Source organism: Triturus cristatus, chromosome 8 (genome assembly GCF_964204655.1).
Source record: "Triturus cristatus chromosome 8, aTriCri1.1, whole genome shotgun sequence".
Taxonomy (NCBI): Eukaryota; Metazoa; Chordata; class Amphibia; order Caudata; family Salamandridae; genus Triturus; species Triturus cristatus.
This window is the reverse complement of record NC_140591.1, coordinates 297,789,994-297,809,962: the sequence shown is the minus strand read 5'-3', so window position 1 is coordinate 297,809,962 and position 19,969 is coordinate 297,789,994. Positions and strand designations below refer to the sequence as shown.

Genomic DNA, 19,969 nt, shown 5'->3' with positions numbered 1-19,969 from the left:
TCTATGTGAAACACACGCTGTACTTCAATGTATGCCATCCTCCATTAGGCATTACGTTCCTAGAGAAAATTGACTCTGCCTTAGACCAGGCTTCCTCTAAATGGATCATACGGAGCTGTGACTTCAACAGGTTGATGGACTAGACTTTGAACCTATTCCATCCCACCACACACCCTCACTAAGGAAGTAAACCCCTGGCAGTATAAGTCTTTGGGCCTTGAAGATGCTTGGAATCACTTTTGCACAAATACAGTAGAATTCAGTTTTACTCTGGGCACATTAATCTTTGCCAAACAGTGAAAAGAAATTCTCATCTGATGGAATCAGTGTCTTCCATAAGGGATAGGAGACCCCGGAGGCAGTTTGCGAGAGCATTGCAAATTAGACTTCTACAGTAGCTAGTAAATCTGTTAGCCCAAAGCCACTTTGATAGGTATAAGGGTGACGATTATCTCGCTTATCCCTGTATCTCTCTCAATGCGAGTCCCAGATTGAATATGCTACTTACCAGTATGCATCTGTTCTTGGCATGTAGGGCTGCTGACATTCATATCTGTGCATAGATCGCCGCCTAGTGTTGGGTCCGGATGATTGCACATTGTTGTCCTGGAAGAGTCTTCGAAGTATCACGAGATAGGTGGCTCCTCCCCTGGACTACAGTGCGCATGGGCATCCTCTCCATCCTCAGATTGTTTTTCGCCATTGTGGCAGTGATGGAGTAGATACCGTAAGTGATGACCATGCTATACAGTAATTCTGAGTGCTGCAGCCGCTACAGGCGCCGGGGAGGAGGGTGGGCGATATGAATGTCAGCAGCCCTACATGCCGAGAACAGATGCATACTGGTAAGTAGCATATTCAGTAGCATATTCAGTTCGAGGCATGTGGGCTGCTGAATTCATATCTGTGCATAGATTATATAGCAGTCCCTCTATTAGCGGCGGCTGCCCGTGCCAGCTGCAGCAGTCTGAAAAAGGGTCTTGAGAACAGCCTGTCCTACAGCTGCCTGCTGTTTTGAATGTACATCTACACAGTAGTGTTTTGTAAATGTATGTATAGTGGACCATGTGGCTGCTCTACATATTTCCTCTAAAGGAATATTCCCCAGAAAAGCCATGGACGCCCCTAACTTTTGTGTTGAGTGGGCCCTGGGAGGAATCGTTAATGTGCGTTTAGCTTTTTCATAGCAAATTTGAATACATTTAACGATCCACCTGGCTATCCCTGCTTTGGAAATGGTGTTGCCCTTGTGTTGTGGAGAAAAGGCAACGAACAGTTGTTTTGTTTTCCTAAAATCCTGTGTTCTGTCTATATAGTACATGAGGGCTCTTTTTACATCCAGTGTATGGAGCATTCTCTCCGCGACATTTTCTGGATTTGGAAAGAAAACAGGCAGTTCAATAGTTTGATTCATGTGGAACTGCGATATCACTTTAGGCATGAAAGTGGGGTTAGTACGTAGTACAACTCTGTTTGCGTGAACCTGTATGAATGGCTTTTGAATGGTTAGTGCCTGGAGTTCACTAACTCTTCTCAACAAAGTTATTGCCACTAAGAAAGCTACTTTCCAGGTGAGGAATTGAATCTCACATGAATGTAGAGGTTCAAAAGGTGGACCCATCAATCTGGTGAGGACCACATTCAGGTTCCACACCGGTGCCGGTGGGTGAGTTGGAGGAATCACTCTTTTGAGTCCCTCTAAGAAAGCTTTGATGGCAGGCACCTTGAATAAAGAGAGGTGCTGCCAGTTCTGAAGATAGGCCGCTAGTGCGGTTAGATGTATACGGATGGAGTTGTATGCCAGATTGCATCAGTATAAGTGTAACAGGTAACAGATGATGTTCTGAGTGGATGCATCCAGCGGATCAATGTCATTGTTTTTACAGTAAATGACAAACCTTTTCCATTTAGCCGCATAGCAAGCTCTGGTGGTGGGTCTCCTGGCCTCCTTGATATTCATACATTCTGGAGGCAGGTTCAGGTAGCCGAACTCTAAGACCTCAGGAGCCAGATCGCCAGGTTCAGCTGTTGCGGATCTGGGTGCTGAATTTCGCCATGGTTCTGCGTTAAAAGTTTGGGTGTTAGCCGCAGTCTTTGAGGCGGCACCACGGACAGTTCAAGTAACGTGGTGTACCATGGCTGGCATGCCCACAGTGGAGCAACGAGGAGGAGTGTCATCAAGTGTTGCCGTAGTTTGCGTAGGCAAATCTGCCTGACCAGTTCATCCATATCGCATTGCCCTGCGACTGTGAATGCGGATACCTGGCGGCAAAGCTTCGGCATTTTGCGTTTTCCCTTGTGGCGAATAGGTCTATCACTGGATGACCCCACTGCTGGAAGTACGGTTGGAGTACTGATGGATGTAGCTCCCACTCGTGCATTTGGTGGCTGTGTCTGCTGAGCAGATCCGCCATCTGGTTGTCCTTGCCCGGGAGGTGTTCCGCCATGAGGAACATGTTCCTCTGAATGGCCCACTTCCACATGCTCTGAGCCAGATGAGACAACTGTGGAGAGTGTGTTCCTCCCAGCTTCTGTATGTAGTACATGGCAGTCATGTTGTCCGTCCGGATCAACACGACTTTGTTGCACAAGTGTACTTTGAATGCCTTCATTGCCAGGAAGATTGCCATCAGTTCCAGAAGGTTGATGTGCATCTTCTTTTGTTGTGTTGTCCATAGTCCCTGCACTGTGTAATTGAGTACATGAGCTCCCCATCCCTGGAGAGACGCGTCCGCCGTCAGTATTATTTGTGGAACAGGCTCTTGGAACGGTCGGCCCTTGCAAAGGTTTTGTGGATTCCACCAATGCAGAGAGTTGTATGCCCGACCGCTCACCAACACTAGGTCGTTCAACTGTCCTTGAGTCTGATTCCATTGACGTGCCAAGCACTCCTGAAGCGGGCGCATAAGTAGTCCCGCGTGCGGGACTATGAAGATGCAGGAGGCCATCATGCCTATCAACTGCATGAACACTCGCGCTGGAAGGGAGTGTTGTGGTTTGAACTTTTTTATCAGCAGTTGCATGCTGTTGATTCTCACTAAATTCGGCTGAGCTTTGGCAGCCAGAGTGTCTATAGTCGCGCCCAGGTACTGCCGTACGTGGGCGGGTTGGAGATGTGATTTTGGATAATTTAGTGAGAATCCCAGATTGTGAAGAAGGTGAATGGTGTGGGATATGTGGCTGGCACACTGCTGGGCTGACATTGCCTGAACAAGCCAGTGGTCCAGGTAAGGGAAGACGTGAATGTGCTGTCTCCTTAAGTGTGCGGCCACTGTCGCTAGGCACTTGGTAAAGACTCTGGGCGCTGTTGTTACTCCGAAAGGGAGTACTTTGAACTGATAATGCTGATCCTGAAGAGTGAACCTGAGATATTTTTTGTGTGATGGGTGTATGGGTATGTGGAAATAAGCATCCTTTAAATCTAGTGTTGCTAGGAAGTCTCCCTGACTGAGTAACGGCAGAACCTGCTGGAGGGTGAGCATATGAAAATGCTCTGACAGAATGTATTGGTTGAGTGGGCAGAGGTCTAGTATAGGTCGTAAAGACCCGTCCTTTTTTGGGATTAAGAAGTACAGAGAGTACACCCCTGACCCCCGCTGTTCCATAGGCACGAGCTCTATGGCTCCTTTTTGCAGCATACTTAGTACTTCTTGCTGCAATAATGTCAAGTGCTCTGCGGACATAGTACGGTGTCTTGGTGGTATGTTGGGTGGATTGGATGTTAATTCCAGACAATAACCGTACTGGACAATTTCTCTGACCCACCTGTCTGTGGTGATGGATCTCCAGACTGGCAGGAACTGTTTGGGAGTCTCCCCCCGACCGGTGTTATGTGGGGCAGGGGGCAGCGACAAGACATCACTGTTTGTTATTGGCGGAGGACCTGGTGTTGCCGTGTCCTCATCCTCTGCCTTTGGTGCTGGATCCACGATATCCACCCCTATTGTTTTTATTATAGGTACTCTGGGTACCTCCTTTACTGTACTGCTGCTGGGACCCCTGACCTCTAGCTGCTCCTCTATTCCCGGGGCGACGAAAGGAGCCACTCCGAAACTGCTGCGACTGTAGAGCCCCCATAGATTTCGCAGTTTGTGTCCTTTTTAATCTTTTCCAGTGTGGTGTCAACCTCGGGGCCAAATAAAAAGTCTGGGTTGACTGGTTGATTCAAGATATTATTTTGAATCTCAGGTTTGAAGCCCGATATCCTCAGCCATGCGTGTCTCCTCAACATTACACTAGTGTTGATTGCCCTTGCTGCAGTGTCAGCTGCATCCAGTGCGCATTTGATGGACACATTTGTAATGAGTTGTCCCTCTCTGATGAGGAGCTCCGCTCCATCTTTGTATTCATCTGGTAGGTGTTCTAGCAGTGTTTCTAGTGTATCGTAGTGTGACCTGTCGTATCGGGCCAGGAGTGCCTGAGTGTTGGCAATGCGCCAGATGTTCGCTGCTTGTGCCGCTACCCTTTTCCCTGATGTTTCTAGCACTTTGGACTCCTTGTCCGGAGGAGGAGCATCACCGGTAGTCTGCGAGTTAGCCCTTTTGCGAGCATTAGAAACTAACATGGAGTCCAACGGCAAGTGACCCCTAATGTACATGGGGTCTCCGGGTGCAGGTTTGTATTTCTTCTCTATTCTGGGGTTCAATACCCGTGCCCTGGTGGTTTCCTTAAAGATGTCCTTAGCATGTTTAAGAACCCCTTTTAGCATTGGTAGAGTCTTGACCGTTCTTTCCGACGTGGAGAATGTGTCCACCAAGAAATCCTCCTCCACAGAGTCAGAATGGAGTTCCACTCCGTGATTGGCAGCTGCCCTTTCAATGAGGGCGTTAAAAGCAGCAGTATCCTCAGTGGGAGATGGTTTGATATTGTAAAGATGAGTGTCCGGAGCATCTTGTGGGTCACCTTGGTCAGTAGGGTCTCCCCATGCTTGATCTTGGTCTTGCTGTTGGTCATCAGGGTCATTATCCACAGGATAAGTGGCATCATCCCCAAGATAGCCCTCTCCTGCATCCTGGTCCGAGTGTGTAGAAGAAAAGGATGGTGGTTCCTGATGAGGTGTGGAATGTTTCTACAAGCACTGGCGTTGAACCTGATGCCAGTTTCCTTTTTAGTGGAATCTTGTAGGAGTCCAGAGCCTTCTCTGGAACAATTCTCCACTTGCGGAACAACAGCCTACCAGTGTCGGCGTCGATAAACTGGTCCTGCGAGTCCTCGACATCGGTGTGTTCTGTTGGCACTGTTTGTTTTGGTTGGAGACTCCTCCGAAGTTCGAACATCTTCGGTGCCCCTGGCGGCGGCAATCCAAACTTGATCGGTGCCGGCGTCGAGTGAGCTTTAGCGACTTTGTGTGGTTCGGGGCCCGTTCTTGGTTCGAGGGTTGCCCGTTCCCTGATGCGCTGTAGGGACTCCGACACCTGTTGCAATGTGAATGCAGACGGTGCTTTGGAACCGATAGGCTCTTTGGAGACAGGCCTGGACGCGGTCTCCGGTTTCTTCCCAGCTTTCGGGTTCTCGATCCGAAGTTTGGGATCGACGCCTGGTTGATTCGATATTTTGGCAGTCGCCGCACTCTTCGGTGTCGACGTAGTCGGATCGACCACCGTGACCTTGGTGGTCGGTGCTCCAACCTTCGGTGCCATAGGCCGTTGCGTCTTCTCTGGACCGAGGGCCTTCTTCTGTGTCTCGGTGCCGAAGCTCTTTTTCGTCTTCTCGGTACCGAAGTCCTTCTTTCTTTGGTCGGCTCCGATGTCCCTTTTCTGTGTCGACGGATTGGAGGGCTTCGATGCCTTCAATCCGACTTGAACCAGTTGCACTTTCAGTTTTGATGCGACCTGTGCTGGTTTTGGTTTCACAGAATCGAATCCAGTCTTTTTTAATAGTATTGGCTCTTTTGAAATGTTCGAAGCCGGGCCTTTAGGCGGGGCTGTAGAACGATCCGACTGATCTTGGGCAAGGCCCGCAGGCGATCCCTCGACCTGAGCCTTGTCAAGACTGACCTCCGGCCTCCGCATCGACGGATTGGCCTAGCTCCTCGCCTGAGCTATCTACCTCGGCCCCAAGGGCCTCATCGTCGTCTCCTACCTCGTCGACGACGTCTTCGTCCTCGAAGATCACCTCATCATCGTCGTCGTCAGATTGGGATTCATGCTCCAAAGCATGGCTCGAGTCTATCTCCTCGACGCTCTCGACTTCCTCATCCTCGGTGCTGAATATGTTAACCGGGTTAGGCGCCGATTGTTTGGCCTCCAATCTAGCCGCCCGTCGATTCCGAAGTGTCTTCTTCGACCGGAACCGGGCGCAGGCCATACACCTTGACTCATCATGATCCGGTGATAAGCATTTGTTACACACCGGATGGACATCGATGTGTGGATATTTTGCATGACATAAAGGACATCTCTTGAAGGGAGTCCTCGATTCCATCCTCGAACGTCGATCGATGTTCGGACCGAGTACTAGGTCCAAGAAGTGTGAACAAGACCGAGAACGAGGATAATAGTCTGTCGATACCGAACGCAAACAATACCGACGATACCTAAAGGCTTTTGGCCTTAAAGAAAGTTTTCCTAACTTGAGCTAAGATAAGCACATCCGAACGCAATGGCGGAAAAAAACAATCTGAGGATGGAGAGGATGCCCATGCGCACTGTAGTCCAGGGGAGGAGCCACCTATCTCGTGATACTTCGAAGACTCTTCCAGGACAACAATGTGCAATCATCCGGACCCAACACTAGGCGGCGATCTATGCACAGATATGAATTCAGCAGCCCACATGCCTCGAACCAGAAAGCACACGTACACAGCAGAAGATGGACCTTCTCTAGCCAACCTGTAGTATTTCTCTTCCTCTGCCGTCAGATTTTCCAGATCTCCTCTTGGGTAAATGCCCTCCTTGTCTTTTAGAGGTCGATTATTTCTGTCAAAAGTTAGCTTCTGGCAAAATTACTTGCCCAAATGAGGGCAGAGTAAACAGACCACACATAGAAAATGGGTCAGAGACCGCCTTCTACCCACAAGGACACTTTACAAAGAGTTAAGGTATAATGTGCATAAATCCCTTAGAAGATGGCAGGATAGAAAGGGAAAAGCTTCAAACACATGTAAGATGTTGAACGATGAATCATTAAACAATTCTGAGAAAAAACACAAACACAGCATACGTCCTGAAATGTTCTGGGATAGTCAGGAAGAGCCAAAAAAAAGAAATTAGTCTGAGGTAACTGCAACTACAACTACAGTGCATGGTGGAAGCTAGGATCTGCAGACTCCTTATAGAAGCAGTGAGAGTCTTTCAACCTTGTGCACTTTTGACAACACAGAACATGTTCGGCAACCATAAAAAGGCAGAAATAGCAGACAGATATCCTTTAACTGTGCCCAAAGCAAAGTCCTGCAGAGCCAGGGAGAGAATAAACAGAAGAACTTCAGACAAGGTTGCAGAAAGAAGATCAATCAATTTAAATTGTACCCCAAGCCACAAACTTACCCCATCAGCAGGCATAAATAATTTTCGTGTTAGAACACATGACTGCCAGAATAACATCACATACTTCTGGAGGTAAATCAAACTGTCGCCGCTCAATCTCCACACATGAATGCGGAGCGGACATGTTTGGGGGCAGTACTCTGCCCTTCTCAACAATGATGTGGCAGGGTTGCTCTTGCACAATATTGGGTTATATATTCTGAACACAAAATCAAAATGGTACTCCAGGGATAAAAAATGTGCCACGTCACGCTTTCAAGTAGGAGAAAGCGCTGCCCTCAGTCACATTCAAGATTAATCCTGAGCCCCAAAGTTCCCATCACAGTTCTCCACAAAGAGTTGATGTAGATAGGTTCTTTTTATTTCCAATCTTCTTATACATTAAATACATCCAATACGGTGTGTAGCCAATAGATCAATTACGATACGTAGCCAACACGTGTTTAGTCTATGGTAGATATAGCACTGACTTCCACAGGGCTATTAGATTGCAAACTGACAGTAGTAATGTACACACAATTTTGGGCAATATCTTCCAAGGTCCGTATTTGTTACTGTGGCCGCCAACCCGTTTCATAGTCAATTTTCTTCAATTATAAGGGCTTCTAAATATAGTGTTGGTAAATAGAAGTTCCGCACTGGAGAGTACTCCAGCATAATAACGGCACAATCTATTGGCTACACACTGCAGTAGATGTATAAGAAGATTTAAAATAAAAAGAACATATCTTCAACTTTGTGTCGTACTTTGCGCTGTTGCTGCGACAGAAGATCCTTCCGAATCGGAGGCCTGACTAAGACAGATGCTCCTGCTTAGGAGTTTGGTATACTATACTCTCCTTGACAAGTCCGGAGGCACTAGTATTACTTTGGCCTGGTCAATCTTGGTCTTCTTTAGTACTCTGGACAGGAGTGGTATGAGTGGAATGGCTTATAGGAGTCCTGAGCTCCACTCGAGACTAAATGCGTATCCGAGCGAGAGCCGCCTTTGGAAACTCCAGCGCACAGAAGTGCTGGTATTGAGCATTCTATGCGATGGTCACCAGACCTAATTAAAGTTCTACCCAATTTTGGAAGAGGCCTAGCACCACCTCCGGATGAAGACAACATACGTGATCTGCTAGGCATTTTCAGCTAAGTTGGTCTGTTGGGACATTCAGAGAGTCCGCCACATGTTGAACCACCAGGTATACGACCTGCCGTTCTAGCCATGTAAACAGACGCAGAGCGTTTTGACATTGGGTTCATGACCCCAAACCACTTGTTGCAATACCACACAGCGGTGATGTTGTCCATGAGCATCTGAACAAGCATTCACTTGATGGCAGGCGAAAGACTTTAAATGCCAAACTGATCACTTTCAGTTCCAATAGATTTATGGGGAGCTGAGATTTCATTGAAGATCATAAGCCTCCAATCTCCACCTCTCAACGCAGAAGTGACGCATCTGTCACTACTGTGAGCTTTGGGTGGGGAAGAGAGGTCTACCGCTGGCCCAATCATGGTCCGTGAGCCACCACTGCAGGGCTCTTGCAGTTCCATCCAATATCTAGACCAGGTCAGAGATTCCATCTTCAAGTCTTCAAGTCCCACTGCAGAGCCTGAATTTGATAACGGGCATGTTTCACCAACAGGATGCAGGAGGCAATGAGTCCCAGGAGCCTCAGAGTACATCTCACCGAAATCCAGGATAGAGGCTGAAACATCAGAATCTAGCCCAAATATCCTGGACTCGCTGTTTTGGAGGATAAGCTCGAACTGCACTATATCCAGAACAGCTCAGATGAAAGGGAGCGTCAGACAGGGAGTCAGGTGTGACTTCGGCACATTGATAATGAACCCCAGCTAATGCAGGAGGTCACCACAGTCTAGTGGGGGAGGAGGGGGATGACTAACTGAGGCGAGTCCGCATACAACAGCCAATCGTCGAGGTAGAGGAAGATTGGATCCCCTGACCTCAGATGATGTGCTGCCACCACTGCCATCACCTTGGTAAACACCTGAGGGGCACTGGTAAGGCCAAACGGGAGCACAGCTCCTCCAGGCCCACCGTAAACCGCAAGTAGCATCTGTGGGCAGGTGGATGGGAATGTGGAAACAGACGACCTGTAAGACCAACTCTACCATCCAGTCTCTATAGTCAAGGGCAGATACCTAAGCGAGGGTAAACATCTTGAAATTTTCCTTTTTTAATAAGCAATTGAAAGAGTGCAAACCTAAGATAGGATGGAGGCCTCCATCCTCCTTTGGCACCAGAAAGTAGCGGGAAAGGCAGCCACGACCTACTTCTGATGCTGGCACTCTCTCAATGGATCCTTTGGTCAGAAGGGCCAGTACTTCCTGTTGCAAAAGTACAAGGTGGTGTTCCGTCAGCCGATGTAGGAACGGAGGGAGTGGCAGTGAGGTTTGTTGAATAGGAGGGCGTAACTGCGGTGGACAACGAGGAGCACCCAATTGTCTGTTGTAACCTCCCTCCATTGGTGCAGATGGTATCAGATTCTGCTGCCTGATACCCATGCTGGATTGAGGGCATACAAAAGAGGCTTTGACTGTGCGGTTGCCATGGTGGGGAGAGTTGCGGACCGGGGCGAACTCTGGCCCCAAAGACCTAGCAGCGGTCCTATTGTCCTTGAATCTCTGAAAGACCGAATCAGCTTTGTCTCCTAAGAAACAGGTTCCATTTAAAGGTATGTCCAAGAGCGAGACTTTGACATCCCCCGAAAAGTCAGTATTCCTCAATTAGTTGTGACATCGAAGTGCCACTGAAGACGCAATGGCTCTGCCCAGTGAGCTAGTCGTATCCAACCCATATCTGATTGTGAACTTTGCTGTATCTAGCCCGTCGGCAAAAGATTGGGAAAACCTAGCCCGGTCCACATCCGAGACCATAGGCGGCACTTCCCCAACCGTATCCCACACAGTATGGGAATAACGGCCCAATAAGCATGCAGTGTTATGGTGGCTAGAGGAGAAAAAAAAACTTTCCGAAGTTATTCCGCCTCTTGCATTCCTCAGTCTTGTGGTGTGGTAGTAAATTGCCTGGGATTGATTCAGGAAGTTGAGGCCTGTACTACCAGACTCCCATGGCCAGAATGATGGGAGAGGAAGGATGGTCCCAGAGAGCAGGATGATGGCAGCAAGCAATGGTCCTGTGCACAGGAGTGCCTGTGCAGGGCTATGCCCAGGCCATGAGCAGAACTTCAGGAAGGACTTTGTTGAAGGGTAGTAACAGTCCTGAGGCAGCTGTGGAGAGCAGTTTTTAGGCTTGGTCCAGAGGGAGTGTTAAGCAGCTTCTTATACCAGTACTAATCCTATAGTGTAGGTTGAGTGAAAAAGAAATATGTATTTATTATAAACACTCACTAATACATTGCAATATCTCCTGCCCGGAGATATAACCACAATACACACAATACTTTGATAACAGAACACGTAAGTAGCAAAAATACACAGTCGTCCCCAGGGGGAGACCAAGCCATATACTAAAATAGTGGTATGAGAACCACTACTCAAGTCAAGACTAAACCCAGAAGATGTAGAAGACCACCCAAGGTACGGTAAGTACCCAGGAATCCTAAGGAGCCCCTGTGCAGAGTAGCACACGACAGCGAGCTCAATACAAGTCAATGGGTAAGTCGCAGTTGCAGTTTTCAAGAAGGACCCTACCAGGAGGACCCTGAAGAAACCCAGTGGAAAATGGAAGGTTGGAGTCAGCCCACCTGTGGATACCCCGGGAACAAGGATACCTACACCAGGTAAGCCGGGTGCATAGGTGCGATGTGACATCAGAAACTGCCGCAGACCCCAATGGAGAACTTCAGTGAAGATGCCGCTGGCGAAAGCTAATGAGTCCGGTGGAACCCAAAGGTGGTTTCAAGATGATGCAAGCAGAGGGAACAGAGTCTATGCCACGCAGGAGTGACCAAGAGGCATGGAAGACATATGCCCACCAATGTCAGAGATGCAGGAGAGTTACGGTGCCCTTGAAGTTGCAGCTGTGCAGAAGAGGCGACGGTGGAAGACAAGGGGCTGTTCACAAGCTGACCCACATCGGATGTAGAGCCAAGGGATCAGTGTCCAGCAGGGGCACCAACAAGTCTTGACAACTAGTTGTAGAAAGAGGTGCAATGTCGGGAGCAGTAAGAGACTCACCACAAGCAGGTAAGTCAGAGCAGGCCCGAGCAAAAAAGGGGAGCCCACTGGAGCCAAAGAAGACTCTCAAGAGGACCCACAGGCCGAAGGCACAGGGGTCGCAAGAGGACCTCAAGCAGCTCACCAAAGGATGCAGTGCGGATGAAGAGGATGCAGTGCGGATGAAGATCTTGGTTGCAAGAACTGCTTAGGGGTGGAGCTTCTTGGAGCCGGAAGATCTGATGAAGAGTCAACAAGCCTTGGCAACGGCAAGTCAAAGCAGTGTGCACAGGGGTACTGGTCCAGCAGTTCCGACGAGGGATATTGGCTTTTAGTTTGCTGTGAAGACCGTGCATGCCTCGAGGGAGTTGCAGAACCACCACCTGTGTTGCTGAACCTTTCGGAGTCCGTAGGAGCAGCAGACCGGTCAGCTTCGCAGCGGTGCCTGCAGACGCAGGGTAGTGACTCCTTCCCTCCACTGGACATTCCTTCACTGCAGGGGAGATTCCTTCGGATGTCTTGGATGTCCACAGGCCTGTAGAAGAACCTGTATGGAGCACAGGCACAGAAAACGCAGAAGACTGGCAGGACAACAAGACCAGGAGCAATTGGAGTCTTCGCAGTTTCAGTCTCGGTTCCCAAAGCAAAGTCCAATGTGCCTAGACGGTTGAAGATGAAGTGGTTTGGGATCTGAATCTTGTCCCACAACAAATCTAAGGAACCACACACAGGTAATCCCCTAAGTACCCCAAGGACGGGGTTGAGACGATTCAGGGGTTCCTCCCACAGGAGGGGCTGGACAGTGGGGAGGATACTCCCATGTCCTTAGTCCAGTTTCGCGCCAGAGCGGGAACCAACGTCTCCCTGAACTGGTTGCAACTGGAGTATGCAAGGGATACACCAAATGTGCCCTTCAAAGCAGTCTAGTGGCACTGGCAAACGCCCCCACCGTGTCCCAATACACTCCTGTGACAGGAAACCTATTGTCCTGCCTTCCCCTGCTCGAGCTTGGCTCAGCGTTACAACAAAAATGATGGACGGAATGCTGACAATGCAGACATTCTCCCCCAGTCAAGAGATCTGGGTTAAATCCATCGTTCTTTTGCCCACTACACCACCCCAGTTTAGACATGGCCATATGCAAATCAGTCTTGACCCTGTGCCTCATGGGAACAGTCCAGCCCGAACTGCCAAGCCATGTCTTCCCTGGACCGGAATCAAGCATCCTAGGACCGGTTTCTAAACTGGGGTGGCGTAGTGGGCAAAAGAATGATTGATTTAACGCAGATCTTTTGACTGGGGGAGAATGTCTGCATTGTCAGCATTCCGTCCATCAATTGTTTGTTGTAACGCGAGCTTGGCTCAGCAGCAGAAGGAGAGCAGAATAGAGTTTCTGGTTGGCAGCAGCCCTAGTTTGCTTTCCGGGTCTAGAACACTGGTACCGAGAGCACTGAGGGCCTCCCGTAGGAGCTTTGCAGTGCATGGAATCTTACCTCCTACACCATTTACAGTGTTGGTGTTATTATTCCAACATGTTTGATACCAAACACAAAAGAGTTTGTTACGGCCAGTTTAGAGATAGCCATTGCGTAATGACGCATGGCCACTATGTATTGTAATGGCTGATGCACTTACAACCCGGGAGAATGGACTCCATGGGTTGTAGGGGTATCCTGCTCATGCAAGGGTACCCTCACACTTATAACCGAGCACCCTGCCTTATGGATTGATAAGCCTGCCTTAGGGGTGACATAGGTTTTAAGTGCAGTGACCTCAGATATACAGAAATTTATAATCGGTTGTAAGTGGTGCTAGCACCAGCTTACACAGGCTGCAATGGTAGGCCTGTAGTCACCATTTGAGTAGTCTCCCATGGGTGGCATAATACATGCTTCAGCCCACGGGGGGGCCTTGGTGTACCTATGCCCTGGGTACCTTAGTACCATATACTAGGGACTTACAAGAGTACGAAAGTAGTCAATCTGGGGTGTACCCAAGTACTCACAATTTCCAATTTAGGGAAAAAGCACAGAGACTGATATTCTGATTAGAAGGATCCAAGTCAGAAAAACAATGACACCAGCAAAAAGTGGGGGTGACCATGAAAGCAGATCAGAATTTTCTACAGAGTCCTTCAGTGAAATAGGGCTCCATCTCCAATTCAGGCTGTGTGGACCTGGTCGGCACAGGAAGTGACGTTTCGCAGTTGAGAATTTAGATCGGTTCGACGCCGCCGATGGGCATCAGCAACAACACCATTGGAACAGTTCCCGGAGGTCGCGTCTGGGGCCGCTCCAAATCGACCAAAGAATTCTAATAGTTCGACTGGTGCAGAGGGAGAACCCGCCAGCAGAGACCCAGTTGAATTATCTCCCAAACCTGTGGGACCCAAAGGGGTTTGACCGCCCAAAAATAAACATGGCCTCATAAAACTCTCCAAGCTGGCCAGGGGTAGCACCGGCCCAGGAAAATTCGAAGCAGCACAGGTCAAGACCCACTTTCCTACGCTGGCTGCACAGGGACCACCTACAAGCAAGGTCAAGATATGTGGTGCTGTTACCTCGCATTGTTGCAAGAATAGGAGTGACACGGTTGAAGCGTGCTTCGATTTGTTGTACTTCTTGAGGCACTTACCCTTCAATAACAGGGCAAAACCTTCCTGGTTACGGGAAGGGAGGGCATTCATAGGGGCTGAGACCATAACCAATTCAATATGCAGGCACTTATGGTTTCAAACCCTATAATACCCACATACTACCTTGCCTACAAGTCCAGGCATACCAAAAAATCATATTTAGCTGAATTAACCAGTTATGACATTAGATCAACAGGGTCTATATTTAACAAGGGAATGAACAATATTTCTGGCCTTGGTGTGGCAAAATCCACTTCCTGGAAAAAAATATTGTATAATTATCTAAGCACTCCAAGCTCCATAGCACTGGTGTTTAATTTTCCCATGCCAGCACCCTACCATATCCACGATGCATCTGTTGTGCTGAGTACAGAGGGAGTCGGTTATTTGAGCAGCCCGCCCACTGTGATATTTTTTGCACCCTGTCCGACAGCCACTAGGTTCTCCCAACTGCTTTGACCATAGACATTGTAGCCATCCCTGAACTGGACTTGTGTAGCCTGGAATGGTGAGTGAGGGGTATGCAGAAAGCCATCATGCCCCCATTAGTTTCCCCACAGGGCTCACTGTATGAGGTTTTCCATTTCTGCAATAGGAAACTTTATTTTTTCAATGTCAGGATCCTCTTTGAAACGGGAAATCCTTTGGCCTCTCTGGAATTTGTGAGTGCAAATAAGTCTTGTCACCTGGTGACTCTAGGTTCAGAGAACGGCTAAATCTGTGGAGCATTTTCATCACCAAAATTATGTTCTCCCGAGATGGTTTGAATGTCTTCGTCTTCACCGAACAATTGTCCAGGTTAGTGTACCTCAACAAATACGCTGCCACCACTGAGGAATTTTGTGAAAACCCTTGGTGCAAACTTTACCCGAAAGAGGAACACCCTGAACTGGTAATATATCCTGTGAACGAAGAATGGCAGGAATTTATAATGTCCATTGTCACTTGCAGGTAAGAGCCTGATGTCTATGGCTGCAATGTTGTACTCTTTTCGCAATCTCTGAATGATATCTTGCAGCGTGGGCATTTGGATTTGTGGGTCTTGATTTACTTGTTCAAATGTGTAAGTCTACAATAGGTCTGTTACATATAAACTGAATAGACTCCCTGATAGGTTTTCACCTGTACTCCCTTCTCTACTGCCTGCTTGCTTAGGTCACTGACATATTGATACATGTGCAGTGATTGCTCCTTACTGCAGCGGTTTGATTTCACCCCAACTATTGAAAGCCTTCTGATCAGTTATGTGCAAAAGCCACGTGGAATTGTGTTCACTGTCCATGTCAGGGTTCACTGACCTATTTTCTACTGATGTTTGGTGTAAGGGGGTTCCAATGTATACCTCAATGTTGTCGGGCGCAAGGGCCTGAAGACATTACGTGTTGACCACTTCCTTGAGGGAGGAGAATCTGTGTCCAAAACCTGCGATACACCTCTTCTGATGGTTCAAGGTCCTAAAACAAGCCCAGCTTGTTCTTTTGAACCCCTTCTGAATTGAGGACTTCATTCCTCCTCCTCGTTGTGCTCAAGGGTCAAAGGGAGCTCCAACTCTACATGGTGGTCTTCACAGTACTTCTCAGCCTTAAAGTATTTCTCAACCTCTTGACAGTGTCAAACTCTTTTTTCCTCATCCCCACTTCTATCTCTGTCTCCAGATCATGCTGCTGCTTTTCTATGTCAAGAGGTGTCTGTTAAGTGACGAGGACTTACTTTTCGCCGTTGAAGCTACTTCAGCTGTAGGCACCTTTTCCCTACCATATTCTAAATCCTCGCAGATAAGGTTGCTTCTTAGGATTTACCACCACCTATCTTTCAACTTTGACATGTGGGGTGACTTCGGTTTCAACTTCCCCTTGATCACAGACTTTTTATTCAGAGTTTCCCTCTACAAAACTAGACTTTGGTTGTTTCATTATGCCTGAGCTCTTTATTATGCTTCCAGAAGCAACAGTAGGGAAAAAAATAAACTCAAAATCTCAGCAACAGAAGGGCTTCCGGATCATATGTCTAGTGACATGATCAGGGACATGGCACCAAATTGTTGACGAAGCACAGAGAAAAAGAAACATAAAGGGGTCTAAACAAACCATGTTGGACCCATCCACTAAGTAACGGAACAATGCACAGCTTGTGAATCCAGAAAAGTCTGTAAAATAGTGGCTGTAATGAAATATTCAAAACAAAATGTCTAATGCTTAATCATATCACTATTGTTCTATGAACTTTCACAATTGATTGGTAATCATGACATGTTAAAGCTTCACATATAAATCAAAACTGCACACGTACAAGCAAACATGTAGCAACTGTTTCACTAGTTAGCAAAGACACTCAATAATGGACTGCAACATTTTTAATACATCAGTGATCCAATATAATTTTCAGAGCTAAAATTTATACTTACCATGCCTACCTTTTCATGTTAAATTGCAGTAACCAAGCAGTATGAAATGAATAGTTTTGGGGAATAAAGGTAAGTCTACCTATGCAAAACACTAAACTGCGGCAATGATATATAACAAGCAACATGTTAGTGCTTGGAGAATTAACCTTAAAATAAAACGCTTACTTTTTACACATGGTGCATAGCTTCTTTGGAGCAGGCTTATGAGAAAATGTAGACAGACAAGTAGTGGAACAAAAAAGGTGAGCAGATCCTTTTCGTTGATATGCAGTTTGTCCCTTCTGCAAAGGTTTTTTGCAATTTGCACAGGTAACTTTCACAGGCTTCGGAGGTTGCTGCTGTGGCGAAGGTTGAAAAATCTGTTTTGGAAGTGAGGCTACAGGTGACATCGAGTCGACTCCTGGCTGCTTTTGATTTCTGGGGAAAGAAGCGGACTGCGAGATCCAGGAATCTTAAAGGAAGATACAATATATTGCATTTTACTCATCTTAGAATAGTCAGTAATTTTAAAAAAAACATTAGCTGCAAAATAATCAAATTCCTTGCCTTTATTCATTTTCAAATCTTTGACAAGGTGAAATACATTTGAAAGTCAAAGGGTTTGGGAGACGTGATCGCAGGATGGTGAGGAACTGACCATAACATTTGACTGCTGTTGAAATAAAATGTTAGTTTAAAGAGTAGAAGGAATTTTTATGCTTATTGGCATCCAATCAGGTTCTTATTTTTTTTTTATTAGTTCAGCGTTACAAACAGAACAGACTTACTACAATTGTTGTCCACTATAGGTTTGAGTGGCACACCACACATTGCAAGATAGATCATAATAAGAGAACAATTTTAGAGCTCACTATATGGCAAAATGTGATATCAGATTACTTGGCAAAGATTTATGTTAAGGGTGTAGAGAAGGAAGTGTTGGAAATGATAGATGTAACCGAAGGATCTAAAAGTGTAGCTTATTAGTCTGTGACAAGACAATAGTGGATGAAAGCAGATGAGAATGGAGTGGTTGGCAGTAGGAAGGTATGTAGTGGAAGGGTGGCTGTTGGAAATAAATTTTGACATGGGATTTGGAGTTTTGAAGAAGGAGCTGTATACGGATGCAATGGGACTTTGGAAAATTAATAGTTTTTTCCAAACATTGGGCTAAGAAGGAGAGAAATATGGTACACATGGAACTTATCTGTAGAAGTGTAACGAAAAGGCATGTAGGGAGAAGTTCTGGTGGCTAGGAATTGATAGAATTGTGGAGGATGTGCTGGCACACCATGTGGCGCTTGCAATGAGCGACAAAAAGGTGGAAAACGGAGAGTCCACCTTTAGTACATGTTCCAGATGTGGGAACAAGTGGCTCCGGATATATAGGGTCCATTGGAATGGCTAGGAAGAAACAGCAAGCTGGTCATGGTGTTACTAAATAGTGGGTGGGTTGAAAATGATTATGCACTAAATTTATCTACTAAAGAGGTTATGAGGCTTTAGGAAAAGTCTCTCTGGTGGGGTTGCTCAAGCCTTTTGTTTGACAGAAAGGAGTGAATTCTTGTCTGGACAAGTAATTGAGCAGAGGGCGGATTTCTTGTACAACCAAACTCAAGGGATTGGTGGAAAGGATCAATAGAATGGCCATAGATAGCATACAATTGGTACTAAAGAATCATTTGTTGTAGTTAAAAGAATTAAAACAAGCATTGGCAAAGCCAATAGGTCTCACCTTTGAGGTATATTGGCTTTGTCAATAGTTTTTATCCATGAGAACACACAAAGTGACGCAACCATTTGTTGCGTGAAAATGCTCTTTTCAAGTACAGGTGGGGGGTGAATGGAAGGTGCAGGTGGGGTAAGAGTAAGGGTGTGGGTAGGAGGAAGCAACATAGGAGTGGGGAGAAGAGGCAATAGGAAAATCGAAGGAGGGTGTGGGTGGGGAAGCAACACTGAGGGGAAAAGTGGAGAGGAGAAGCAACAGTCGAGAGCAACATGGAGTAGGCGGGGAGAAGCATATAGATCAAAAACAACAGTGTGTAGGAGAGGGAGGTACACAAGAAGACCCCTAGAAAATACATCCACTCTTATGGAGTGCTTGGCCAAAAAAGAAAAAAGGAGTGCTAGAAACGCAAGCTGTGGAAACGCATAAGGCAGACAATAAAAAGAAGTTGTAAAGAGGCTATGCTCCACGGGAAGGACAAACACAGGATTGACAAGCTGGGACATGAAAAGTAAACATGCACATGCCGGTCAGGAAAGCCAACCAATGGTAATCAACGGTTGGGCTACAAGCCGCTGTATGTTGTCAGTGATCCCACAATGTGCCCCGAAATAGACAGCTCAATACTTGCACTGTAAGAGGCGCAACCAAAAAACGGTTATGAGTGTATATAGATCAGCGTAAAACAGTGGCTAAAAGTGCACAGCTTATGTTGATGAGTGTTAAAACATGGAGAATTGTGCCCTGCGTGGGTATGTCAGAGAAGGAAAAGCAGAGTTGGAAGAGAGGCGTGAAAAGGTTCAGGACAGGCAAGTGAAATAGAAGAAGTGATGACAGAAAGAAGAGAAGACTTGATGTAATGTTTCATGTGGTTGATTTGGTACGAGGAAGGAGACCTGCACTTAAGAAAAAAGTCTTTAAGTGGTCACATAGCCAAGTAAGGTAGAGGTGGTTGGGGGGCGCTAGAGGGCGCACGGCAAGATGGCTGCGCCGTAGTGTAGCTCTGCCAGCCGTCTTCACAATCCTGCATCTATCCTGCTCCCTGAATGCCATCCACGCCTGCAAACGGGAGGCAATTACTTGTCAATTGATGGGAATCTTTCCAGACGTTCCAGATCACAGTTGGGGGCCCCTGAACGGCGCAGCAAGTGGATATCGGTGTGCCGCTGCTGAACCAACATGGCGGCCACGTTAACAGTGGCCGCGAGTTTTTCACCGGACTCTGCTTGGGCGCCCTCAAAGAGATCGTGAGACACATCGACCCCTATAGCTGCGGGCTCCAATGGTACCCACGAGCGCCTAGCCGTCCAGAATCTCCTGTTTTTGCCCCCGACTGGGGTGACAGGAGCCAGAGTTGCCTGGGGACTGCGGCGTGCACACTGCTGTGAGGCGCCCTGTAAAGTGTATGCCCGCAGCCTGTGCCGACAACGTTCCGGACTGTGCTGCCTTGCTTGGGGACTTTCTGCCAACGTCTTGGGATATGGGGAGACCCGAGCGGGGAGTGCGCATCTGCAGTGCACCTTGGACTGACTTGGCAACCGTGGGGCCGCAATGGCCTAAAACTCGCTGTGACGCTGCATCGCGGCGGTCTTCACGTTTGTGGCTCC

General features: G+C 47.4%; 1 protein-coding gene across 1 annotated transcript in view; it reads right to left on the bottom strand.

The window, feature by feature from the left end:
• ZMYM2 (zinc finger MYM-type containing 2) overlaps nt 1-19,969 on the bottom strand; it is a 1,132,334-nt gene that overhangs the window by 1,010,952 nt on the left and 101,413 nt on the right. Inside the window, exon 3 of the mRNA XM_085621554.1 lies at nt 16,823-17,108. Coding sequence (XP_085477680.1) covers nt 16,823-17,108 — 286 coding nt within the window. The remainder of the gene's footprint in view (nt 1-16,822; nt 17,109-19,969) is intronic.